This window comes from Rousettus aegyptiacus, unplaced genomic scaffold (assembly GCF_014176215.1).
Source record: "Rousettus aegyptiacus isolate mRouAeg1 unplaced genomic scaffold, mRouAeg1.p scaffold_m13_p_13, whole genome shotgun sequence".
NCBI classification, from domain to species: Eukaryota; Metazoa; Chordata; class Mammalia; order Chiroptera; family Pteropodidae; genus Rousettus; species Rousettus aegyptiacus.
This window is the reverse complement of record NW_023416288.1, coordinates 59,714,109-59,741,107: the sequence shown is the minus strand read 5'-3', so window position 1 is coordinate 59,741,107 and position 26,999 is coordinate 59,714,109. Positions and strand designations below refer to the sequence as shown.

The 26,999-nt window shown below is 37.8% G+C and overlaps 1 protein-coding gene and 2 pseudogenes across 2 annotated transcripts in view; 1 reads left to right on the top strand and 2 right to left on the bottom strand.

Annotated features, from left to right (window-relative positions):
- Positions 1–26,999, top strand: part of EXOC4 (exocyst complex component 4) — a 632,532-nt gene that overhangs the window by 4,359 nt on the left and 601,174 nt on the right. For both annotated transcript variants that reach the window (XM_016148762.2, XM_016148763.2), the window contains exons 2-3: positions 15,858–16,047; positions 25,537–25,731. In XM_016148762.2, coding sequence (XP_016004248.1) covers positions 15,858–16,047; positions 25,537–25,731 — 385 coding nt within the window. The remainder of the gene's footprint in view (positions 1–15,857; positions 16,048–25,536; positions 25,732–26,999) is intronic.
- On the bottom strand, positions 1,882–2,000 carry LOC118611073 (annotated as a pseudogene).
- Positions 8,429–8,546, bottom strand: LOC118611144 (annotated as a pseudogene).

Sequence of the window (26,999 nt, the reverse complement as noted above, 5' to 3'; positions counted from 1 at the left end):
TCTGCCTCCCTTTGTACCCTGGTGAATCTTGATGTTACTGATGCAGTAAGGTTTGAAAATTACGACTAGAATACCTGGAGACTAAACTTTATAAACTTTCTCGAAATCCTGGGATATCTGACAACATGTGTGGCAAACAAACAAAAAATACCCCCACCCCTTTTTTTTCCTGGCTAAACACACAGAATTAGTATCTTGGGAACCCATGTCATAGTTTCTAACCTCATGTGTAATTTTTAACATCAGAATTTCTTGAAGGCTTCTAGGCATGTAGTTCTCATGTTGAGTAATATGGTCAGATTTATTCAAGCCATGACTTACAGGTGTTTGCGGTCACAGTTTTTGCTGGAAGGTGTGGCATAGTTAGTAGCAGCTTATTGTATTATCCATGTAAAGTAACCTGGGATCAGCCCTGAAAGCCACCATGTCTTAGTGTCTCATTTGTAAAATGGGGTGACAATATGATCTGCTGTGGTTTGGGGGAAAATTAAATACGAGGATATTAAAGTGCCTGGCATATTTGGCATTGAGAAAGCACTTACATGTTCATTCCTCCTCTTTAGGAGCTGCAGCTTCTCTGGTTAGAAACTTGATTTTAATATTTGCCAGATAGCAACCAGGGTATTTTCCACCAAAATATCCTTGCCAGGTTGGCTAGAATATTTGATTCCAGTTGTCGGAATGTTCTCTTTGTAACCAGGGAACCTTGTGTAGCTGAATTCAGATGGTTTTTATTTGCCAATTTGAGACTTAGCTAAAGAAGCTAGCATTAAATATATGTATGCTTACTTGTGTATGTAAAACATAAAATATAAACAGACAACATATAAAAAACATTTATTAGATTGAGGATAGAAAAGCCGTAGCAAGCAAATCAAAGGGCCCCATGATCTCTGTGCCTAGATAACCCTTGTTACCATTAAAAATTTATGTATATGATTTCTAAAATCATATAATTTTCTAAAATAAGTTACATATTTAAAAAGTTCAAATATTTCCAGAGGAACAAAATAAAAAGTTAAGACTTTTTTCCCTTTTCATTTCCTTCCTGAAATACATCCCTGTTAAGTGTCCTGTGGTTCCTTGAGGAAAACAGAAGACTATAGCTCCATGCAAATGTATAATCTTAAGAGAATATGTGTTATTTAATATAGTAATGCAGTTATGAATTTAATACTTAAGGAATATTTATAAAGAGTACATATAATATACTTTCTTTAAACAAGTGGGATAATACTATGTATACTTTTTTTTTTTTACCTTCATTCATTTGTTTTTCTTTATCTAGCACACATTGATCTGGGTCTTTCCTTTTAGTGGCTATGTAGTATTCTGTCATATGGATACACCATAATCTATTGAATTGGTGGATTTCCTTTTTGATTTTATTTTCTTTGTTAAGTTTATTTCAGTTTGTTTCAGTTTATTTCTTTTTATCGTCTGTTAAAAATATGTTGCAGTGAGGATTCATGTGCATTTGGGTTATATCCATGATTTAAGTTCATGGCAGTGGTGATGGACTAGCTGCATCAGAGTTTGTGTATGTGCACTTGTATTTTGACAGATAAGCCAGAATGTCTTTCAGAGAGATGGTAATTTATCCTCCTGTAATTGGTGTATTAGAGTACCTGTTTCCCCATGCCCTCGCCAGAAACTAGATTTAAAAAATTTTTTTTACAGTATAGTTGATATACAATATTAGTTTCAGGTGTACAACATAGTGATTTGACATTTACATACCTTACAATGTGATCACCATGATGTGTAGTAACCATCTGTCACCATATGAAGTTATTGCGATGTTATTGACTATTTTCCGTATGCTGTACATTACGTCCCTGTGACTCGTTTATTTATTTATTTTTATTTATTTATTTTTAATGCCTACAGCACCTGGTCTTCCTAGGTGGTCTCCTATCCAAGTACTAACCAGGCCCGACCCCGCTTAGCTTCCAAGATCAGACGGGACTGGGCACGTTCAGAGTGGCGTGGCCGTAGACTGACTTGTTTATTTTATAACTGGAAGTTTGCACCTCTCATTGCCCTTCACCTTTTAACCCATCCTCCATCTCCCACTCCTCTGGCAACCATCACTTTGTTTTCTGTGTCTGTGAATTTGTTTTTGTTTTGTTTCATTTGTTTCGTGTTTTTTAGATTCCACGTATGAGTGAAATCGTATAGCATTTGTCTTTTTTTGACTTAATTAGCATGAAATCCTTTAGTTTTATCCATGTTGTCGCAAATGGCAAGATGTAATTCCTTTTTTATGGCTGAGTAATATTCGTGGTGTGTGCGTGCGCGTGTGTATCACATCTTCAGACACTGTATTTTTGATTGTCTTTATTAACTCTGCTCTGCTGCACAATCGAGAGAGGAATATTTTTTCCATTGTCATTTAGATAGGGCTGTTGGATATATCTGGATATTTGTGTTTGCAAAAATTTTTTCCAGTCTGGTTTGTCTTCTCATTTTCTTGACAGTGCCTTTCCTGGAGCAGAAGTTTTAAAGTTTAATGAAGCCCAGCTTATTAATTCTTTCATGGATTGTGTCTTTGGTATTATATCTAGAAAATCATTGCCATACCCCAAGATCATCTAAATTTCCCCCATGTTACTTCCTAGGAGTTTTATATTTTGTGTTTTATATTTAGGTCTGTTTTCCCTTTTGAGTTGGTATTGTGAAGGGTGTAAGATCTGTTTAGATTCATTTTTTTTTTTTGCATGTGGATGTCCAGTTGTTCCAGCACCATTTGTTGAAGGATTATCCTTTCTTCACTGAATTTCTTTTGCGCCTTTGTCAAAAATGAGTTGACTCATGTGGATCTGTTTCTTGACTCAGTCTTTTCCATCTGTCTGCTAATCCTAACGACAGTACCACACAGTCCTGATTTATTGCTTTTATAAGTTTTGAAAACACATAGTGTAAGTTCTCCAATTGTGTTGTGTTTTTTCAAAGTTATTTTGGCTATCCTAGGTCCTTTGAATTTCCGTAGCAATTTTAAAACTAGCTAGCCAGTTTCTACCACAGTACTTGCTGGGATTTTGGTTGGGATTGCATTGATTAATGTGGGAGAATTGAGTATGAATAGTATCGAGTCCTCTGATCCATGAACAGGGTATATTTCCCCATTTAATTTTTAATTTCAGCAATTTAAAAAAATTTCAGCAATTTAATTTCAGCCACTTAAAAAAAAATAGATTTCAGTGTGTAAGTCCTACATATTGTGTGTCAGACTTCTCTATTGTAGGCCACTTCAAGTAGTCCCACAGCTCACTGAATACTGAGGTTCGTTTTTTTTCCCCAGTTTTTTTTTCTTGTTTTCTCTTATACACCTTTTGTTGCTGGGTTCAAGTTCACTAATCTGTTCTACAATTCCTAATATGTTAATTCCATATAATGTGATTTTTATGATTTGTAGTATTGATATCTAGAAGTTTTTTTTTGTTTGTTTTTGTTTTTTTGCTATCTTTAATGTCTCTGGTCATAAGTTCAGTCTTTCCTATAGTTACTTGAACATGTGGAATACAGATTTTATAAATGTTTTAGTGTTCTTGTTTACTAATTTTATCATCTGTGTTATTTTGGGGTTAGTTTCAGTCAATTGATGTTCTCCCCCTTTAAATGCCTTGTACTTTTTGGATACTAGATACTGTGAATTTTACCTTGTTGGGTACTGATATTGGATGTCTTTGCTTTCCTATATATATTCCTGAGCTTTGTTCTTGGTTGTGGTTAAGTTACTTGGAAATGGTGTGTCCCTTTCAGGTCTTGTTTAAATTTTGCTAACTGGGAGCGGAGCAACATCTGTTCAACATTTATTCAAAATTAGGGCCAGTTTTGTCTCACCACTTTGGCAAAAATTTTTTGAGCACTCCTCCCAATGCTCTGTGAATGATGGGAGTTTTCACTCCAGCTGCGTGTGGTTTCAGATCGTTGTTCCCGTTAATCCTTTCAGGTGTTTCTTTTTCAGATCGTTGTTCCCGTTAATCCTTTCAGGTGTTTCTTATTTTGAGTAGTTTCCTCCCACGCATGCGCTGATGATATTTAGCGGCGGACTCAAGGACGGTACCCTACAGATCTCCACTCCATCGCTCGGCCCTGCAGGTCTAACCGCCTTAACGTCCAGGGTTTTGAAACCTGTTTTTTCTTTTTTGTTTGTTTCAGTTGGTCACAAATGGCCAGAGAAGAAAGTAGTCACATGTCCTTCATGATGTTATGGCATGAAAGTGAACTAGGTATCTTGGCACTGTTGGTCTTTCTGATTTTGCAGTGTATTAAGTAGTTAAATAAATACCTTTATTTTTACATAGTACTTTTTCAGGAATTTTTCCTTCAGAACTCTTAAAAAGCTTTGGAACTCTTATTGCATCTGTTTATGTATTTCTTTATTTTTAAGAATATGGTTCTTGCTTTATTGAGTGCCTGAGATAGTAAACGGGGCTGGTAAGTGTTTTTTTTTTGTTGTTTGTTTGTTTTGGTTGGACGGCATAATATTTTGACTTTTCGTTGGTGGTTTTGTTTTGCTTTTTGTTTTTGCTTGTGTTTGGATATTTGTAATTAGCACTTGCACTTTCCCATTTGTGGTGGCGAGCTCTGCTCTCTCTTCTATGCTGCTGCTTGCATTTTTAACTGCTATCAGGTCATGGAGTGAGTTACGACCTTGGTCTACTTAGCATCCAGCCCTTTATTTGTTGGGAATATCACCTTGAAAAACATGGGAGCTCACCACTTGACAGGAAGTTCTAAGGGAGAATTGTGTGCCATTTGACATAGTAAGAAAATTAAATATTTTAAGATCTTCAAGTTAACCTTTTTAGACTTTTATTTATTATTTAAACAATTATTATAAAGCTGGTGTGAAAAATAGTAGCATTTAATTGAAAAGGTGTTGTTCCACTTTCAACTTGGTGCCTATATTTGTGCTGAATATAATGGGAAACTTTTTATACCCAAAATGTCACATGAGAGCTTGTTAGAAATACAGAACCTCAGTCATCATACGACCCACCTGACCAGAATCTGCATTGATTCCCAGGTGATTCGAATGCACGTTAAAGAAACCAATTAGCATTTTAATGTCGTAAAGCTGAGATAATTATATTATGGTTATATTTATTTTTAAAAAAGATTATTCTTAAGAGATAACATCCTGAAAGATATACCAGTCATAATGACACGTCTAGAGTTTGCATCCAAATAACTGGGGAAGAGGGCTTGAGTCAGGGTATAGATGAAACAAAATTGGAAAGTGTTTAATTGTTGAAGCTGGGTTTATTCAAGTTTCTTGTGTTCGTGTTTGAAAACTTCTGTAAAAATGTACATGCGTATGTGTGCTTACACATGTGTCTATTTGGAGGAGAGGGAAGAGGGTGGGAATGACAAGGTTCTGGAGATTAATAAATCAAAGAAATGCTAAATAATATATTCTGCACGTCCTGTTCACCTAGCCCTGACTCTTGATACCCTCCCTTCCAGGAGCACCATGCACGTAACATGTTAAAGGCTCCTGGATGTCTGTGGTTAAGAACTTTCAATTTGTGTAATCCAGAATTTCCACAATAACCTATTACCACATAACACCTATTAATATCTTAAATACATCATTTCCGAGGAACTCACCGGGAGCTCCATGTGAGGAAATAGCATAGACTTTTAAAATGACCAAAGTCTACACTGTGTTATAGCGAAAATGTTCCATTGGAGATGAAACCTAAGATCACTGTGGATAAAGCTTTAAGGATGATATGGGGGCTTCAGATGGAAGAGCGAAAGAGGCAGAGCTTGGTTCGGTAAGGGTGGGGGTCGATTTTAACTTGACTTTGTCAACCCTGGACTCAGTTTTATGCTTTACTAGGGGTGATTTTACTTAATTTTAGATAATGGCCTTCTCTGTTGGCTCCAAGATTTATAGCTCTTGGTCCCCAGAAGTGTTTTGTATAACTGAGTTAATTGAAATATTGAAAAACTGCATGTGTTGGGTGTTGTAATTGGCCCTAAGTGCTGTCTGGAGCAAGACACCAGTGAATTTTCAATTGACTTTAAAGCAGAAATTGCTTACTGTCACTTGGTATTAAATGAATCTCTCTGCACTGAATTAAGGGATGTTGTTTTTATGCATCAGAAAACTTTTTCAGAGGGACTTGTCATCATGAATTGCTATCAGTTGGGATGGGATTATCTTGTATTTTGTGGGCTCTAATAAGACATAATTAAGAAACAAGCAATTGCAGTGTATAATTGAATACAATAAAATCCGATTTAAAAGTGTAATGTAGATATGGTTATGCTTTGAGTGAAGTCATCTTGTGTGATGATATAGTGATATACATCTCAAACATTTCTTTAATTTGTGATTTTTAACAAATAGAATTATGATGAGGGTTTATTTTATAATTCTTCGGAAGTATTTATAGACTCCTCATCATACACAAAGTGTAATAGGCTTTTGAGACCTACTTGTCTGATTAGTGTTTATATTCTTAGCAATCTCTTTCCCTCCTCTTTCATTTGTACTTTTACTCTGCTCATGCTTAGAACTGTCTTTAGTTCCCTTGCTGACATAATAGGTATATGTCGCTGTCAGGCATTTCTTAGTTTGGCTTTTTCTATTTTAAAGGAAAAGAAAATCTGATGCTCACACTTTGAAATAAGGGCTAAATAGATCTAATAGTGTAATCTGATGTCTTCTGCTTAATAGCAGTTTGGGATAGAAAAGAGGATAATGTTTTGAAGAATCATGTCAGCTCTAGACTCTTGTGTCAAGATCAATAAGAAAAAGGAATATTATGTTCTAGAAAGATCAATAAGCTAGCTAATAGTTAAGTTTTGTCCAGTTAAGTTTTGTCTTAGAGTGAGGTGCCAAAACAGGTTAACTCTTGAAAATTTAAAAGTATTCAGTTTTTGCCCTATTATATATAATGTGTTAAAATATTTTGTAAGCAAAATCAAGATTCTTCACTTTACGCAGTTTATAAAAAGGAGCATTGATTGAGGGGTTCAGGTGTTTGATGAGTAAAAAGTGCAGGGGCTCTGTAACATCTGGGCCCTCTGCTCAGAGGCCCATTTTATGCTTTCCAGAATGGGGATCAGTAAGGAGATTTGATTCCTATTGTAGATTGTGCTCTGTAGAGCTGTAACTTCCTGATAAGTGATCTTTGGATGTGTGGAGCCTTACTTGTAATTAGTTTTTCTGAGTTGCTTGAAGGCATTTCCATTAATTGTTTTGTTAATCTTTTTTATTCCTGGAGGAGAGGTCACTGGATGCCAACAAGGAATGCCCTTAGTAGAAAATTAAGCCTATTAACTGTTTTCAGAAAGCGTGACTTAATGCTAATTATTCTGCAGGTGTCTCCAAAATTCAGGTGTATAATGTTAAATATTTCTTATAGCAGGTTAATTAGTTTAGTTATCTGAGGCTGTATTAGGCAGCTAATTCTTGTGGATTTGCCAAGAATCTGTTGCTATGGCCAAGGGAGGGGTGACTGATAGCATCTGCCTTGAGAATTTACCCAACCAAATTAATACTGCCTTTGTTTTGTAGGGTGGTGAGTTAGTCTGCTCAGGCCGCTATAATAAAATACCACAGACTGAGTGGCTTAAGCAACAGAAATTTGTTTTCTCACAGTTCTGAAGGCTAGAAGTCTGAGATTAAGGTACTGTAAGGGTTGGTTTCTGGTGAGGGCTCTCTTCCTGGCTTGTAAATGGCCACCTTCTCGCAGAGCCTTTCTTCTTTGTGTATATGGAGAAAGGGGGCTCCCTCTTATAAGGACATCGAGTTCCTTAAGACCTCAGTTAATATGTATTACCTTCCTTATAGATCCTACCTTCAAATATAGTTACTTTGGGAGAGCTTAGGAGAGCTTAAACATATGAATGGAATGTGTGTATGTGTGTCACAATTCAGTCCTTAGCAGGGGACTCTTTATTTGTTAACGTGCCCTAAACTGCTTCCAGAGTGATATTCTGTCATTACCTGTAGGTAACCTTAAGGCCCAGGCAAGAGCCCTGGCCAGGTTCTTAATTTTTCACGATTAGTTGTTAACCGTACTGCTGCTTTTCTGAATTTTAATATTTAAACCTCTAATACCAAATACTTGTACTGTAGACTCTCTTCAAAAATAACTATTGTCTGGTCAACTTGAACTATTAAAAAGGCTTGCTGAGAGGAAGTAATTTGGAAAATATGATTTATTTAGCCTATAAATTCCCAAATTTCTATCCTTAGTTTAAAATGGATTATTGGAAAGCTACGTGGACTATAATCAGTCTTTCAAAATCTATAGGTCTCAGTCATGTTTTAATGTTGTGTTCTTGAAGGACTTAAATGCCCATGTAAAATTTGTTACTTTGTTTTTAGGAAGTTGTTGAGAACATTGTTCACTATACTGTATATTGCCTTCTTTATTTTTTTTATTTTTTATTTTTTTTATGCCTACACATCTGGTATTCCTAGGTGGTCTCCCATCCAAGTAGTAAGCAGCCCTGACTCTGCTTAGCTTCTGAGATCAGACGGGATCAGGTGTGTTCAGGGTGGCATGGCCATAGACACCTTCCTTATTTTTTTAAGTGAAAAATTTCTTTTTAGAGTTTAAGACTAATTTAAAATTTGTTTCCTCAGAGGAACTGGAATCTATCTTTTTGATAATGAAGGTTATGCAATTGACTGTTTTTGCATTGGCTGCTAGGTACCTCAGAGTTAGATTGGGGGCTCATTTCATATAACCTATGTTTGTCCATATGACCAGCATACTTGTGTTTTCCATTTATATGGCATTGTTTTGTCCTGCATCTCTTTAACAAGTTCCACTTCTGTAATGTCTGCATTCTTGTGGAAACCATCTCAGATCTTTTTTTTGGAAAGAGAGGATAGAATTAAAATGAAACTTGAAAGTAAATATTGTTATACAATATTAGTATTCACTATTAAATCTGGTTTGAAAGCTGCCATTCTTTACCTAACCTGCTAACCTGCAGGTGGCTTCAAAGGATACTTCCAGAGTAAAAGCCCACAAACTGTACCTGATCTGGCTCCCAGTTTCCTCCCTGACCTCATCTCCTGTCCCTGTCACCCTTCCTCACTTATCTAAAACCACATTGACCACTTTGCCATTCCTTGTTCCTTGAACAGGACAAACATGTCCTGTTTCAGGGCCTGTCCATCTTCTGTTCTCTCTGGAATCTGCTTTTCTAGATAGTTCCATCTCCCTCCTTCCCCCTTCCTAGAATGCTCTCTTCAAATGCCATCTTTTTCTGAGAGGCCCTCCCTGTTTTCCTTATGTGAAATAGTCCCCATCTTCCTATCCTGCCTTGCACTTTCCATGACTGCGACCTCCCAGGCTCCACGTGTTGCATGTTTCTATTTTATTGTCTGCTTCTCCACAAGAGTGGAAGCTCCACAGGAGAGGGATTTTGTTCACAGCTGTAATTCTAGCCACTTAGAACTGTGCCTGCTAAGTAGAAGATGCCTAGTAACTATTTGTTGAATGATTAGATGAACTAAATAGTCACTACTACTGTTTTTTTCTTTCCTAGAGATTTTTACATAGGCATTTCTTTGTAGGAGATAATTTAGTTGCAATTGTTTAAGTCAGGAAACAACCTTCCATGACTTCTTCAGATCTTGCATCTTGCTGTACCTCGCTCATTATTTAGCTTTTCGTAAGCACTTAAATGTACCTGGCACCATAAGAATACAGAGAAAAGGTCTGAACTCAGTTCATAAATAAATATCCTTAGGCACTTTCCAACGGGGGAGGCTTTGGGAAATTTGGGGGTGACACTGTTATGATTCTCAGATGATTTATTTTGTTCTTACTGGTGCACAAGCCCACATTTCCATTGCACTCGATATTTTACAGAGCACATGCACACACTTCTCCAGTCCTCACCACCATCCGGTGAGGCAGGTACTCTTATTACCTTGTCTGTTTGACAAGGAAAGAAACAGACCCAGAGAAGTTAAGTGACTTGTCCAAGGTTAGAGAGCTTGGAAGTTGCAAATACCTCACGTTTGATACATTTGATGAGAGCAGAAAGAAAATTTTCTGGTGTATTTCTGTTGGTAGCATTCCAGATTTGTCCTCTTTCCTTTTGCATTCCCTTCTTCTGTTTTTGAAAGTTACTGTCCCTCTTGAATGATGGGTTACTTTGGGTGACTAACCTTATTTTCATAGGTGTACTTTTTTCTTTTATTTGATCTTCCTTTTGTCTTTTGGAAGAGTGCTATCTACTTTTGTGTACTTTCTCCTGTCTGGACTCCATTACTCTATTAAGTCTGAAGTGAAAGCAAAATTACTCTGTAGAAGGAGCCAGTGATAGTGACTAGTTATTTTCCTTTTAAAACACTTGACTGGCTACCCTGAAATATCGAAACTGATATAAAAAAGGAAAACTGACAAATTCCGTTTTTTTAGCTCTGCAGTTATTTACTCTGGGTTTTTATGATTGTTTATAGGGCTTCCTTGGAGCGAAAGGCTGTGAATTCACTAGACCCATATAACATTTGTGTTCCTACTTGGTGCTGTTAATAGCTTAATATGTGTACCATGGTTCTTTTAGCTCATGAGGTGAATAAATTCCTTCCTGTGGGTTAATTAGTCATGGTTAGAGATGTAATGCATCATGCATGATGCCAGAGCTGTCTTAGCCCCAAATACTTAGTGATCCAGAAATGTCTTTGTGTCCGACTTAACTGGAACCTAGTTTACGGTTTTCTGATCCTCCATGAACTTGGTAATAGTTTGTGAATCATAATGGTTTTGAGATAGGAATGGAAAAAATATAAATGATTCAGTATCTTGAATGCATCTTGGGATGGCAACTTCAAATTGTCCTTTGCTCGTACTTTTTAAATCTTGTCCAGATTCAAGACGTTAACTACTAAAAAAGCTGCTTGTGCTCTTTTTACATTTCAAGCTATCCACACTTTTTACATGTGACCTGTGGCTTGATTAGGGTGTAGTCCTGCCGTTCTGGAGCTTGAGGGCAGGGAAAGTAGGGATTTCATAACATTTAAAGTAGAAAGGGCGTGGGCTTTGGAGTTGAGTATACTTGGTTTTAATTCCAGTTCCAATAATAGCTGTGTATGAGTGCAAGTTACTTTACCTCTCTGTTCCTTTGATTCCTTATCTGTAGAAAGAGGGGCGGGGTGATACTACCTCACTAGACTATTTTGAAGATTACCTTAGGTTATGTCTGCACAATAACCACTAACTACGTTGCCTGGCATATAATAGACGCTTGACACATATCCTCTGCTTCACTTTTACCTTTCCTTCCCAAAATGTAGCACACAGGGGTGCATGTACATTTCTGCATTTAACTTTAAAGTTTCCCAAGTAGAAGATGAGTGAGAGCTGACTTGTTAGCACTTAGTGTCCAAAGGGTCTTGGATCATTTTTGGACTAAATAAAACGAGGCAATGGAGCTTTAGGCTAGTGTCTATTATGGGTTATAAAACTGCTTCCCGTTTGGACTGGTCACGCCATATTAGAAGTATGTTGTGTTCAGTTCTGAGTACCACATGTTGAGAGGTGAGATAGGGAAGCTTTTTAGAACCAGACTGCCTAGGATTGAGGCCTGACTCTGCTCTTTGAAAGCTCTGTGACTGGAAAAAACTCAGGTGTCTTTATCAGTATCAGTAAAAGGAGGAGTCATAATGGCACTTACCTCACAGGATGGTTCTCAGGAATAAATAATTATATGTAAACCACTTAGATTAATGCCAGGCATGGAGTAAGTTCTGTGTGAGTCTTAGCTGTTTTTGAAGAGACCTTGGAGGAAAAAGCACATGATGGTTGTGGAAGAAATGGCGGAAGAAACTGAAGGCATTTCACTGGGCGAAGAAAGAAGGGCTGACAGCCCTTTATCATTTTAAGAGAAATTTTATGAGAGAATAGGCTTATTTTGTGTTACTGAAATAGGTGGGAACTAGGATCAATAGGTATCAATTATCAAGAGGTTGATTTTATTTTATTTTAATGAAAGGCTTTGTAATAAGTAGGGCTGTTCAAAATTGCAGTGAATTGCTTGCGAGCTAGTGAACTTTCCATTGCACAGAGGCTTAGGAAGCTGAGAAGTTCCTGCCCTGGCTAGTGAGGTAAGCTAGATGATGGGGTGTTCTACATTGTTATCAGTTCACATCAAGTGACTGGCTTAAAGTAAGATAATCTCACAACAAAATTTGCTGGGTGTTGGCAGCTTGCCTGGGAACTTTCTCTCTGGAATTAGTCTGCTTTATGGTCTATTATCCATTCATTTTGCAAATATTTATGTGAGCCATTGTATTTCTGGTCTCATTTTGGAGAAAAGAACAGGTTGGGAATGAATCTTCATTTACTTGACACCATCCCATCCTTGGAGGAACCCAATGAATTAGGTTTCATTAGTGTTGGGAGACAGTTTTTCTTGGGAGTGTTGTGTTTTGGGAGTTCTTTTGAGCAAAGCACCAAGTGCCCTTTGTTTTAGACTATCTTGTCAAGGATGTTTGTTTAGCAAACAGCCCTGGAGGACAGAGATAATCTCTCCCTTCAGAGCAAGGGCAGCCGTGTTTACTGTCCAATATAAAAGATTCAGTTTTCTAAGCTCAGAGTTCCTCTCCAGTAACTCACAGTGTGTGTAGGTATCCATCTGGGCCCATCCGTTTAACCCTCATGAGGCTTGGGGGTAAGGGGGACTGAGCAAATAAGCTGGTGCTTATGCTACTTGCTGTGCTGTGAATAATGAAGTTCTTAGCCTCTGACCCAGGAGTTTTGTGTCTTTTATCAGCATCCATAAAACTGCGATAGGCTGACTTGTTAGCTTGTAGATTGTATAAAAATCATAGCCTCTTCACAGTTCTTGACATGAAGGAGTGAAGTGAGAATCAGGTCAAATCTCATGCCCAGTGCCAAACGATGTATTATTGGAGATGAAATTCAAACTTGTCTCCAAAGGGTGTCCTTTCCATTACATTGTAGAAAAATGTTACCGTTTTTGCTGCTTCTCCTTCTCCCACTAGGACTACTGCTATCCTACTGTAACTATGATAGCTAGCAACAATAGCCGACATTTACTGAGTACTGATGATATGCCAGGCCTTGTTTGGTCTCATTTAATTCTCACCAACAATCCTGTAAGGAAGGAGTACTTACTATCTCCATTTTATAAATAAGCAAAATGAGATACCATTAGCAAGGTCACAGGGGCAGTAAACGGTGGAGCCAAGATTCTAGCCCAGGCAGTTTGACTCCAGAGCCCAGGACTCTAGCAGTTAGAGAGCATAATCTGAAAACAGACCAATTTGGGTTTTGAATCTCTGTACTATCCCTTACTCTCATTGTGTGAGGTGGAGCAGATTAACCTGTTCAGATCTCAGCAGCTGGGTCTGTCAAAAAGGGAAGGGAGGCTAATAATAAGACCAACTCAAAAGGGCTGTTATGAGCATTAAACATACATTCTATAAAGTAGGCAGCACAGCTGGTTCCTAGCAGCTAGTAAGCCTCTCTAAATATTAAGCAGCTATTATTATTTTTATCCTTGCTGCCTTTTCTCTAATTAAAAAAAGAAAACTTTAATGATTTGTAGACTCAGAGTTCTCTAATTTAAGGTTCCCCCTCCCCCCCCCACTAAAGGCAAAATGTCATTCAGCCCAGTTTACACCAAGAGGATGAATTTCAAATGTAGGGCAAACCTGGCCCAAGCTATTTTCCTTGTATAAATATTTTCTCTAAAAATGAAAATCGCTAAAACCCCCCATAGACCCAGGTTACTCTTCAGTCTTTATTTTAGTAACCCTTTCCGTTTCCTAAATCACTCCTAATGCTGCGGTGACGTGTTGCAGTGACAGCCGGTGCCCGGGAAGGCGTCCTCTCTGAGCCTGACATTTTCCTTAACGGTAATTCTACTTAACGTACAACGTGAAACGTTTGCCAAATGTTCCCTTCCACAAATGGTGGTGGAGAGGAACTCATGCAAAGCATTATAAAGATGGCAAACTGATTCATCGTAGCTTTGAAAATTCTGTGGCCATTTGCCGTTACAAGGGAAGATAATAGAGTTAAATATCTAGAAACTCTTCCCTTTGGGACAGTTGATAAATTGCAGGCATTTTCTGATTGTGCTTTATTTTAGATTAACAGCTGGGAAGGTTTCAGATTTAAAGAGCAAAGTTATGTATCATAGAAACAACAGAAAGACATGCTTAGTTACTCTGTGTACCCAGTATCGCAAGTAATATTAGTGGCTCTGTCTTTGAAACCAAATCTCCCATAATTCTCCACTGTGATTTACTGTATTAGTCCAACACTATCTCTATCTGAAAGTAACCTTGGAGGTAATTTGGTGCAGCATCACCAATTGATGGAGGAAGACAGAGTTTGCCATAGTAAAGGCCTTCCTTCAAGTCTGGGAGTTCCCAGTGTGTTGCTTTCCTGAGTACCCCATACTCCTTAGAGGTTTTACTTTTTCCTTCATTGCCACCCTCTCCTGACTCATGCTAGATCTGATCTCTTGGCATCTATAACACATTTACAAAGTTCTGTTCGGAGGTTAGATTGAAGTCAAGACTGGCCTGCCGAATCTCTCTCTTAATTGAAAAAGAAGTTTTTTATATTATGTGGCTCATGAATTAAGATCTTTTGCTCTAAATGACAGTTTGGAGAAGTGCGTTGTACAGTATTTTGCTTGCAAATACCTACGAGTGGATATGTGATTGATTCACTGACAGACCATCTCTGAAAGCAGTTCTAATGATGGACTTTTAATTGATTGCATCAATCATTGAAAGCCTAAAATACCCCCTCCCTAAATTAAAAAAAGATAAATGAAATAAATTGTGTTGAATGTATAAACTGACAAATCTGAGGGAATTTAATGAAACTAAATTACTGCAGCCAACAGATAAGAGAAAAAGGTTTCTTTGTTATGATTATAACACTAAATTAAAAAAAAATTATCCAAGAATAATAATAGAGGAAACAGATCTATGGCCCATGTATCAAACTAAGTTATTGAAAGGTTTTTAATAAGTATCTCATTCTGATTATTTTTGATTCATATCAATCTTGTTAGTGCTGCTGGAAGAATAGTAAATGTAGGGACTGCCTTGTTGTATAGCTCACGTTATTGCTGTTGTAACAGGTTTTAGAATTAATATGACCTTATTTCCAGGCCGCTGGAGACTCTGTACCAAATTGAGGTTATTTAAATGAATGAGCTATTTGGAAGGTAGCCCCTCAGCGTGTGAGTAATTTTATCAGTTAGTACACTTTCAGCCATATATAAAAGAAGACCAACTGAAAGCGACTTAAACAATGGATACTTATTTCGCCTAACAAGGCAGCTGCAGGGTTGGCTGCTTTGGTGGTGACATGCCAATGACATCATTGCAGTCACTTGGCATTTCTTTGGTTTTCCCTTCTATGATTGTAAGGTGGCTGAAGTATTTGAGTATCTCAGCATCTTAACAATATTCAGTGTTGGGGAAAAGGATCTGCTTCTTGTTAATCTTCCTGAAAGCAGACTATTCCCAGAAGCCCTTAGGTCTCTGGCCAGACTTGTCATTAGTAAGGAGGATAGAATTACCAGGAAGGACTAGGATTCATTCAAACAAATCAGGACCTGTCTGGACTCTTGCAGAGTTTATACTGCCTCTTTATCTGATTAAAATTGGTATGCCAGGGAATAAGTAAAGGGAAAGCTGCCTTGGATAGGCACCAACAAATCCATTTAGGTGGTCTATTGGAATTTTCTATGAAGGTGGTTTCATATTTTCTGTTAGTAACTTGTTTCATTTTCTAGTCGGTGGGGTGAACGTATTGACTAATTCATCTTTTTTGCTTTTAAGTTTGGCTCAGCTTTATGCATTCTGTCTTCACTAGGACTTTATCTACTAGCGATGATGTGGAAGACAGAGAAAATGAAAAGGGCCGTCTTGAAGAAGCCTATGAGAAATGTGACCGTGACCTGGATGAATTGATTGTGCAGCACTATACAGAATTGACAACAGCCATTCGCACGTACCAGAGCATCACAGAGCGCATCACCAACTCCCGAAATAAGATAAAGCAGGTGAGCTTCCTTTCCTCTTGTCTGGTGATTGCAGCACCTTCCTCTTTGTCCAGGTGTTGTGGCTTGGAGCTGGGTGTCTGGGTATTGGCTAATGGCCTTCACAAGTGATTCCTAAGGACGCTTTCAGGAGTTATGCAGGTGGAAGTGTATATGCTGAAAAAGCCTGGCCGGAGAGGGTCACAGAGGGCATCCTGGGCTTGCTTTTTCCTTTTGTCTATCCTTGGCTTCTGCCATTAATTCTCACTGCAGGGTGAAATGACACAGATGGCACAACTTGAGGGACACTGAAAAGAATCCAAACCAAAGAGGAGAGCTGTTCAGAGGCTCTGGAGCCCTTACTATGAGAGGCTCCCATCAGTGTATCGAATGTATTTCATGTGCTCATATCACGCTTTGTGTCTGTGTATTGCTGTAGTGGTTGAAAATCTTTTGGAAGTTTTACCTCTGAGTATGCCACCTAATTTGAAGTTAGTTGTGCTCTCTCTGCAGTGAGTATGTAATTTTTGTGGAGAACGTCTAACTTACAAATTATTTAAATATGTAATGAAATGTTTATGAATACCACTATTCTTTAATATTCTTTAGTAGTGTTAAGCATGTATTAATTTTTATTTTGTAACTTTTTATATTTTGAAGCTGTTTCTTTTTCTTCCTTCTGTCTTTCTCCCTTTCTTTCTGCCTCCTTCCTCCCTCTCTCCTCCCTCTCCTTTTCCTGCCTTTTTCCTTTTGTGATGGTGTATGAAAAGCTCTCGGTTCCTGGGTACCGTGTCTTTAGTGCCTAAAGGATAAGCATTCATCAGGGGTATTTTTATATTTGGCTAAGGGAGGAACTGATCAAATAAATGTCGTATACTGTCACATCACAGTTATTTGGTTCTTGGTCATATATTCTGAAGGTCACCCCTTTAACACCTTTTAGTACTCTTTAACAAGTAATAATAATTTCTACCACTGGTTTAACACCGATTCCTTGCCAGGCATGGTTATGTCTATTCCTACTTTGACAAACTTAGGTTTTGAACTCTGGTCTCCCTGACTCTAAAGTGCTTGTTGCTGGTTTTCAAGCATTTTTAAAGCAGTAAACTTCTTCACCCCCCCTTTTTAAAATGAGGCGCCCAACATACCAAACATTAAAGGAAGTGGCGCTCCTTTTGCTTGACGTTGATGTGACAGGTCTGGAGCCTCAGGCTTGGTCTCTCTCCTCAGCAATTGGTGGCTGCCCCTCAAGCACTTCTGTGGGCCGAGGGCCACAGAGACCATTTGAAATCACTGCCCTGTGTGATTTGATTGGTTCAGGGATTTCCTGGACTGGACCTCTCCGATAATAGTTGTGCTTATGACATTCTCATATGTTTTCTTCCCTGTCTTCTAGACCTTATATGAGGATTTTGTAAGCAGATATGTAAATTATTTTTCCAAGAATCCTGTTGATATCAGTTTCACCTCTAAGAGTACAGTTCCAGAATCAGTAAGCTCTTAATCTTTTTTGAAGCATTGTGCTGACCTCTTTACATTTTAAAATTAACAGGACATTTTTGAAAGGAATACTATAATTCTTAGCCTTTACAGTGGTGAGTTCATCCTATGGATTTATCTGTGAAGCTATAGATCAGTTCCTCTAGATTTAAAGTAACCCGTAGTCCATTTTGACCCAATATACTAAGTCCAAGAGAGGTCAGAAAAATGAATGTGTAGAGCTGCTGACCTTCTGGCTTTGCCTCGGGTAATCACAGTCAGGGTGAAGGACCTTTGGTATTTGTGTTTTCTGATTAGTTTTCTTGACTGAAAGGACTTTGTCCTAATCTCAAGGGAAGCGCTGCAGGGTTTCTGCCTTGACTCCCTATCCCTCTGAGGCGATAGCATCTTTGCTCAAAGAGTGTTTGCTGGTATTGTAAAAGTGTCTCATCTTGATTATTTCACGTTTGTTTAGTAGCCTCAGTCTTCTCACTAATCTCATTTTTAAAGTATGGTGAGGTTTCGAGCAAAAGAAAACCAAAGAAGAAAACTTGTGTTTATCAGTTGTCAAGAAAAAGTCACGTAATTCCGTTATGAATTAGCTTCAGTACTGGGGAGAGAAAGGCAGAAGCTCTCTTCAAAAAAGCCTTTAATAATTGACAAATGTGAGAAGAAAAAAGGGGAAAAATGAAAGCGAATTTACTTTTATTGTATAATTTGACAATTTTATACTGTGAAAGTCCATTTTTTATCATGTAGGAAACACTGGTGTTTTCCTCGCTGATCTCCGTGTCGTTTTGGTTTTAAATTGCACTTTGATTATGTACAAAATATAGGTACGTGTGTTTTTAAGGTAAAAATGGGATGATTGCTAGACTAGATTATTTCAGAGCCAAGCAAGATGTTGAGAATATGTGGATCTGAGTAGAAATTTTCTTTCTGCTCTCTGCCAAAAGAATGAATATTTACTCAACAGAAATTTGTTGAGCGCTAGCTGCATGGCTGGTTCTGTTTTTGATGCCGAGGCTGTAACAGTGGAGAACACCGGTCCCGCTCCGCGTGGCGCTTACACACTCGTGGGAGGAGACAGAAAAACAAAGGATACTTTAACAGCATTGGTTTAGTCTCTGTGTATTAAGTGTCTCTTTTGTGCTGAGCATTGCTCTAGGTTCTGGTGCATAAAAGTGAATAAAACAAAAATTCCTGTCCTCTTGGAGTTTACATTCTAGTCAGGAGAGACAGACTATAAATTAATAAAGAAAATATGGTATAACAAATGGTAAGAAGTGCCAAAGGAAAATAAAAGGAAAGGAGATTAGGGAGTTGCTGTTCTAAATAGATTGGTCGGAGAAGGCCTCACTGAGGTTACAGCTGAGCCAATAGCTGGAGGAGGTGAAGGAGAGAGAGAGTTAGGAAGCCACCTCAGGAAGGAGGAATAGCGGATATATAAGCCCGAAGCAGGAGCATGATTGGAATTGTCGGGAAGCAGCAAGGAGGCCAGTGGGGCTGCAGCAAAGTGGGGAGAGGAGCCGGAGAGGGAGGAGAGCTGGTGGGTGAGGGATGGCAGAGTGGGCCAGGTCAGGCAGGGTCTTCATCACTGCGAGGACTTTGATTTAAACTTTGGGTGTGATGTGAAACCATGGTATGGTTTTGAGCCCAGGAGTGACATGTTATGATTAAAAAGGCCACTGTAGCCACCGTGCTGAGAATAGATGTTAGTGAGAACCAAAGTAGATGAAAATGTTCGTGTTCATGCTTTGTTACCTTTAAAAGCTGGAGATCACAGAATTGTTTACATTTCCCATTTTGGTATTAGTTTCATGTATGGAGTTGTGTCATATTGATGGAACCTATGTGTATCCTGGAGGATAGATAATAGGAGCCGGCAAATTTGACTCTCTTCCAAGATGGTCCACACTTTTTTACATCAGTCAAGTTCATTTGGAATTTTTTTAGATTTAAAAAAAATGCAGATCTATCCAATTGATCTTTCCAAGTAATGTGGACACTAAGCAAAATACCTGGGTGGTCCAAGTATTGGAAATACATTACAAAATTGATAAAAATGAGATGTTATTGTATTAGAAAACTTCAGAGTCCACAAGTTCTGCCAGTGTCTCTAATAATGATACTACGGCAGCAGCACCAAAATAGATAAATATGAATAGATACAAATTGGAAACTTGGGCCCTATAGTGATGTTTGTTGGTATTTGAATCTGAGTGTTTCCTCCTTGGTATAGTATGTGGATGAGATGATAGCATTTTTCTTTAAAGATACTAAGTCCACCTAATGCTTATCCTAGGAGCATGTAGGCCGAAGGAAAAATACAGATACTTGTCTCTGTTTTGATGTGTGAACAAATACATTACATTTAACCCCAGTTTTGGCTTCCTTGTTGATGCTAGGTCAAGCTCTTAACTCATTTTTCTTGCCTGTAATTAGATATAACTATACATGATCATCCAAATGAAGTCATTAGGACTTAATCATTGAGTAATACAACATTCATTCATTAACATTTGGCTAAATAATTTTGTGGCTTTTATATGAAAGTATGCCTTGAAAGGTAGAATTAGATAGAAGAATATCCTTAATATTTAAAAAGTCACAGTAGAACAAGATGGTTTTGGTAGGAAGTTATTTATAGTTCACATATGAGATGGAAAATCCTAGCTGCTTGTATGAAAAAGGGTAAAAAAGCCTCGAAATGGACACGCTAAACAGTGGGCAATAACGAGATATCATAATTCTAGGTAGTCGTCTGCAGTGCATTACTCTGCGACTCAAAAGCTGAGGATGGCCCTTGGAAAGGGTTGAGTGGAGCCTCTCAGAGAATTTAAGACCTTAGAATGGTAGCTAAAAAAAGTAAGGGAACAAAAACCTGGGAAATAAGTTTGAGGGTAATTTAAAAATGACCTATAGTTGTAAAGAGCTTTTGAACAGAATAGTGAGCAATGTTTCTAAAGTTCATTCTTTCTAGAAACTTTCTATAAGATTCTGAAAAATAAAAAAATAGACGGACCTTTACATCGGGAAAATACTAGTGAGAACACTAATATGTACATTTATTTTTACTATGAAAGGACGATACCATGGTATTTTGTACTTTATAATTAAAAATAATTTTTATATTTTCATTTACCATCTCTTAAAAATGGGGAGCTTTTCAGACTTCTGGTTTAGAATTTCAGTGATGCTGGCGTGTTTGTTGTACTTACTGTATGTAAAATGTACACTTAAAGGCATTTCCCTCCTTTATTCTTGATCCATATTCAGTGTGTTTCTGATATGACTTAATAGTTTCCGCCCCCTCTCCGTGCCTGTATCCATCAGCCTCTCTCACACCGACCTCTGTCCCTCCTCTCGCACATGCTGCCACAGTGTTATTCAGAGGCCTGGTTACTATTCTTCCCCTCTCTTTCTCAAGGTTGGGTTGCAAAAATATTGGTCTGCTGTCTGTCTGATGCTACATATCTAGTCAAAATAATCCCTTGGGCCCCGTTTTCCTTATTTTCTCTTTTTCTAGTAGTCTCTAATTAAAGTGACTTGCAGGTCTTATGTATTAAAACTGAAATTCTTGTTACCGTAGAACAGGTGATCAGGAGCAATTATGAAGTTACTATAGTTTTCAGGAAGCAAAGGAAACTTGTGTTTGAGGAAGGATTTCTGTACTTTGGTTTTGATGTTATGATTTGAACTGCTTGGCTCTTCATGGATTTATTTAAGGAAGAAGCAGAGAGTAATATAATTTTTCAATTTTAATTCTCCTGATAAATAGAATGAAATGAAAATGCTGTCACCACATTTATAAATGTAGAACAGGCATTTGAGAAATAAATGTGTAATTTGGTACCTTTGTCACATTTATGTGTTATTAATTCATTGACAGACATAGTCCTATTTCTCCCATTTGTTTAAAAAATCATATTTATTGAGCTATTATTTACATATAATAAAATACAATATTTTTGACTGTAGTTTAATGAATTTTGGCAAATGTTTATGCCCTTTAATGTGTTATCATCACCCCAGAGATTTCTCTCCTGCTTCTGCAGTCATTTCCACTCTCACATCCTTTTTGAAGCAACTGCTTATTTGAAATGATCACTGTAGATTATTTTTGCCTATTCTAGGTCATCCACTATGTACTCTTTTGCATCCAGCTTCCTTTACTCAGCATGTTTTTGAGATTCTTCATATTTTTTTTTTTATTGCTGACTAGTATCCCCCTAGCCCCTCAACTTTTAAAATAACATGTCCTCATAACTGTGGCTTTGAAGTAAAAAAAAAAAAAAAAAAAAACAAAAAAAAACTAAAGCCTCAGGGAAATTTATTATTAAGAGTTCTGAAAGCTTCTCACGTCTGCAGCTTTGATTAGCTAACTCAGTTTAGGGAATAATTTTGGCGATGTTCATTTTTCACACAGTCCAATGCCATCTCGCCCCTCCCCCAGTGCTACTATCCTTTTTATTTTTCGTTCATATACTAAGCAAAAGTGAGAAGGGAGTTGATTACATTGTGTCTATCCTAGTGTGAAAGGCCTTAATAATCAGAAAGGAGTGTGCCAAACTTGGTAAGTTTATTCCCCAGTCTTTCCATCAAGAGCCTAGTTGAGTGTTGTACGACATAAAATTTATTTCAACTCTTTCCATGGTAACCATTACAGAGGAAAAAGCTGAGATTTATAGAACCAAGGTGATATGAGAAGAATATCAGAAATCAAATTCTAAGATTTCAACTAAGATTTAAAATACAATGGACTTAATACCTAGAGTTCTTAACCCAGAGACCAAGAGTGTCAAGGGAATCTGGGAATGGCCTTGAGAAGTGTTTTAAAAAATCAGATAAAACCACAAATGCTGATAAAAAAACAAAACAAAACAAAACAAAAACAAACAAACCCAGCACTCCCCTACCTCATCCTACCCCAGTCCCAATTCCAACACTTCTGAGGCACTGACTTTTTACTCTTTTAGTGTTTCCCTCCCCCCGCCCCCGATATTTCTATTTCTGTATTTCTGAGTAACATATTTATACTATTTTTCTCAATTGTCCTGTTTTTGACACTTATATGAACTTCCAGCTATGGAAGATGAGGATTTAGTCACTTTCCCACTTTCTCCCATTCTTCCACATCTTCCCTCCTCCTCTCCATACAGTTGTATCCTAGTTTATGGTTAAATACATAGTGCTCACTTTATTATAACTACGTAAGTATTTACATCTAAGCCATCCAGAATACCGTTTTTGCTTGTATAATTTTGTTGCTTTTCTTGGAGTCAGTGACTGAATAATGCTGTTGTTTTTTTCTGCATCGGAGCCCCTAGCCCCCTTCCCTGAATCCTGGGTTTCTTCTTTTTTTCTCTTGTATTGACAGAGCACTTTCTTCAGTAGCTTGCTGAGATAATGGTACACATAAGATTTTTTTTTTTGCATGTCTGATATGCATTCTGATTCACACTTTTTTATGGGTCCTGTCCCGACTTCGAAAGCTTTTAAGAAATTGTCTCTTTATTCCTTGTGTTCTTACATGTCAGGATAATGTGCCCTGGCTTGGGTCTCTGTTTCACTCCATTGTCTTCAATACTTGGTGTACTTTTTCAGTCTGAAAATTCATGTCTTCTGGGTAATTTTCTTCTGTTGGTGTTTTTATCCACTTCATATATTTTCTTTTCCCTCCCCTGGAAGTCCTGTTTGGCAAGTATTGGATCTCTTGGATCAAGCCCTTCATTTTCTTTTATCTCTTTTCTACCCGTGTCTTTGGATATTTATTCAAGGATATCTTCTAGCCTTTGTAGTGGCTTTTTTAAATAATATTTTTAATTTTGAAGAGTATTTTTATTCTTGAGCTTTTTTTTTTTATGCATCTTGTTTTAGTTTCTTTGATCTAATATCTTATTTTTCCTAAGAAAAGTAAAGTGTTTTTTTTCTTTCTGTTGTTTAGTTTGTTCCCCCTCTCCCCTCCAATACTTTTTTTGTTTGTTTTGATTCCTGTCTTTCGATATTATAGTCCTTCCTTGACTGGTGATCCTTACTTAACTATTTGCATGTAAGAGGGAGGCACTACAAAGCCGATTGGGCCCAGCAGTTTCCTTGGTGGCACCTCATATATCACTGTCCAGGGTCTTTATATTTGGTCACTTTTGCCATGGGAAAGCCATAAGTTTCCATGTTGGGGCTGAAAGGCAAGCTGGAGCCAACTGTGGAAGGAGGGTGGGGGCCCTGGGGGCTGAGGATCTTACCGTTCCAAAGGCCCTGGACTTCATCTTCCTTTTTCTGTCCAGTGCCACACACCCTCCCCTCAGCCGTGTGTCTGGTCTAGATCCTTTTTGATTCAGTTTCTTCAGATCATAAACCTTCTATTTGGCCATTGTTGGGGTGAGGAGGGAATTACCTGTCTTTGTGGTTTGATGAGGATTTAGGGCTTATAATACTCCTCACAGAAAGTTTTAACCCTTCGGTATTCTTGGTATTGCCTTTCCAGTGTTACCAAACCCCTCTCCAGGCTAAGATTTTTCAGATTCTTCTGCTAATTTGGTTTCCTACCATCCACTGTCTTGCCAGCTTCTGAAGTTTTGTTGCCATCTCTTATTTGCTTTTTTCTTGATGTTTTATGCTTGAAAGTAATTCTTTTGCTATCATTTTGGTGGGATTGCAGGAAGGAGTACATGTAATTAGGATTATCTTTAGCAAACTTTCAAAGTGGTCTCTGACCCCTCCAAAAGCTGATAAAGTTCCATTATTTTTAAATTAAAAAAATTTTTTTTTAAGATTGAAAAATCTCCTTATTCAGGGTTCTTTTTCCATTGGAGAGTTTCATAAAAGTATGATTTAGGTATTATCCTAAAGTTGTAGGAATAGATGCTTTTTTCAAGAAACCTTCTAATCTTAACATTCTATCTTCATATTTTCCATGTGTGTTGGAAAAATGTTGAAATTTAGCTTTATAATCACCAGAAGTATAGTGTCAGTTTGTGCACCACATGAGATCTTGTAGAAGATGAATTTTCAGTTATCAGGAGCATTGTAGATTTCCTAGGGTGATGAAAGTGACCTGTATATTGCTGGTTTGAATTATACAGGTGTATGCATTCTCTGAACTCACCAAATGGTACATTGGAGATGTTTTCATGCATACATTTTACCTCAGACAAAAATAAGACTGTAAACAAATATTAAATTTTAATTGAAATCAAAATATGTGTAAGGAATATCAAAAGCATGTGAAAGTAGTTCTGTGATTTGTGAAAGGTCATTTTTCAGTTTATTTTGATCTTATTTTTCCATGTTGTAAAAATTAAAAATTTTCATTAAGGCGAAAATGAAAATCGACTCATCATGTACATTGTGACTACCCCTCCCTGCTCCCTTCTGCCTCCTTCTGTCTGTTAGTGCCTGTGCTGGTCACTAAGCTATGCAAATCTATGAGAACGCTTGTGATTGTCTTAATATTTAAAAATCAGAGTACATGGAAAAACTTTATGCCCTAATTTATTTTGAGATTATCTCTGGATGTGCCTACTGTTTTCTGGAAACTAGCCTTATTTTCATTTTAGTCAGTCGAGATGAATGCAAGTCCCTTGGTTAAAGTTCTTGATCTAACAGGATGGACCACGTGACCTATGAGCTTGACTAGGAAGTATGAAAGAAGAATGAGAAGAAATAATAGCACAGACCCTCATATCAATCATTCCTTTTTGAATATATTAACATCATTGTGGTGATTCATATTTTCAGAGTACTTTATATCCAAAGTAATTTTTTTCTAGATTCCCTCAAAGGGAAGTTAGGAGTAGTCTTCTCATTTCACAGGAGAGAAAATATAGGCACAGAGAGGTGGAGAGGGACCCAAGTGAGTTAGTGTCAGAACCAGGATTAGAATTTTGTAAGCTGACCAACCAAGGGGCATATGTGGGAGTGGGAACGAGGACCTGTTACTTACAGTAGTACCGGTGAAGGGTACTAACCAGATTTGGGGTTTAGGCTGGCAAGACTTTGGACTGACCCAGGATTGAATCTGTTTTATTGTAGGTCAAAGAGAATCTGCTTTCATGCAAGATGCTGTTGCACTGCAAACGGGATGAGCTTCGGAAATTGTGGATTGAAGGAATTGAACATAAGCATGTACTGAACCTGCTGGATGAGATTGAGAATATCAAGCAAGTGCCTCAGAAGCTGGAACAGTGCATGGCCAGCAAGCACTATCTCAGTGCCACCGACATGCTGGTAAGAGAACAGCCTGCGCTCATGGCCACTTCTGGTATGATATCAAAGCACTCCTTTTTCTCTCTGAATTCTGTAATTCACATAGCACATCACCAACTGCCTTCTTGGTATTCATGAGCCTTTGCAGGTAAAGCCTGGCTGGTTCTCTTCCTAATTCCAGTGTTTGGAATGGTAGGCGATTATTATTTATGTATTGTCTGCCCTCGGAACAATAGCAAGAAATATAATGGTAAGCAATCAGTACTTTAATTATGTTGGAATAGTAATGAGAGGTGTTTTAGCTTCAGAGGAAGATAGTTAATCTCCTTTTAAAGAATGAAATCTATATGAAAGAGAACTATAGGAGATTTGTAAACTTGATGTTCCACAAATTCTTTGAAAGAATTTTTACATTAGGGCTCTGTTTTTTCCTTTACATTGATCGAAAAGAAAGAAAATAATTTGGGGGTAGTAATTATGGAAGTAACTTTGTTAAGCAGAAGCGCTCCACAGCTTAGCCTTTAGCCTTGATCTTAATCTGTTCTGCTACTTTTTGAATTAGAAATGAAATTTAGAGAAGGTCTCAACTAGTGGTGCATGTGGCTGAGCATCTAGAAGATGAATAAAAAGTAAAAACACACATCTTGCTGTCTAATAACCCTAACTTTCCCAGGGCCTGTGGCTCTTGGAGAGGGCCCACCCCACACAAAACACACTCCCCCTCCCCCCACCCCTCACCCCCCATCTCATTCAAAGTTGTCTGAGGACTACAGAAGCCCTCAGTAGCAGATGGAGTATATTTGGATTTTCTTTTCCATGACAGGTGAAAGTCTCATCTTTGTTTCACCAAATTAGATGGGCTGTAACACTGGAAAAGGTACTGAGAGGAATTATTGGGAGAAATGGGTTAAATCTTCTAATTGGTTCTAATTCATTTAGACTTTCAAGAGGAATTTTGCCATAAGTCCCTCATAAGAGGCTTTTAAGGAAATCTGGTAGCTTAGGGGTGAGATGCACCGTGATATTCTATCATGGATTAAAACCGGTTATGTAGTGGGAGTGGATAGTCTGTTTCTACAGTGGAAGGAGGTTAATAACGATCTACTCCTGGGTAGCAGAAGAATTGGATCTTTTCAGTATCTTGTTCATAGTGACATCTGTAATAAAGACTATAGGGTGTCTGACAAAAGAAAAATGTCACCTTTCAGCTTAACTCTTGGTTTACATTTTAGGAATGCATATATGTGCTAAATTATCAAGACTCAGCAATCAAAATAGATAAACATATA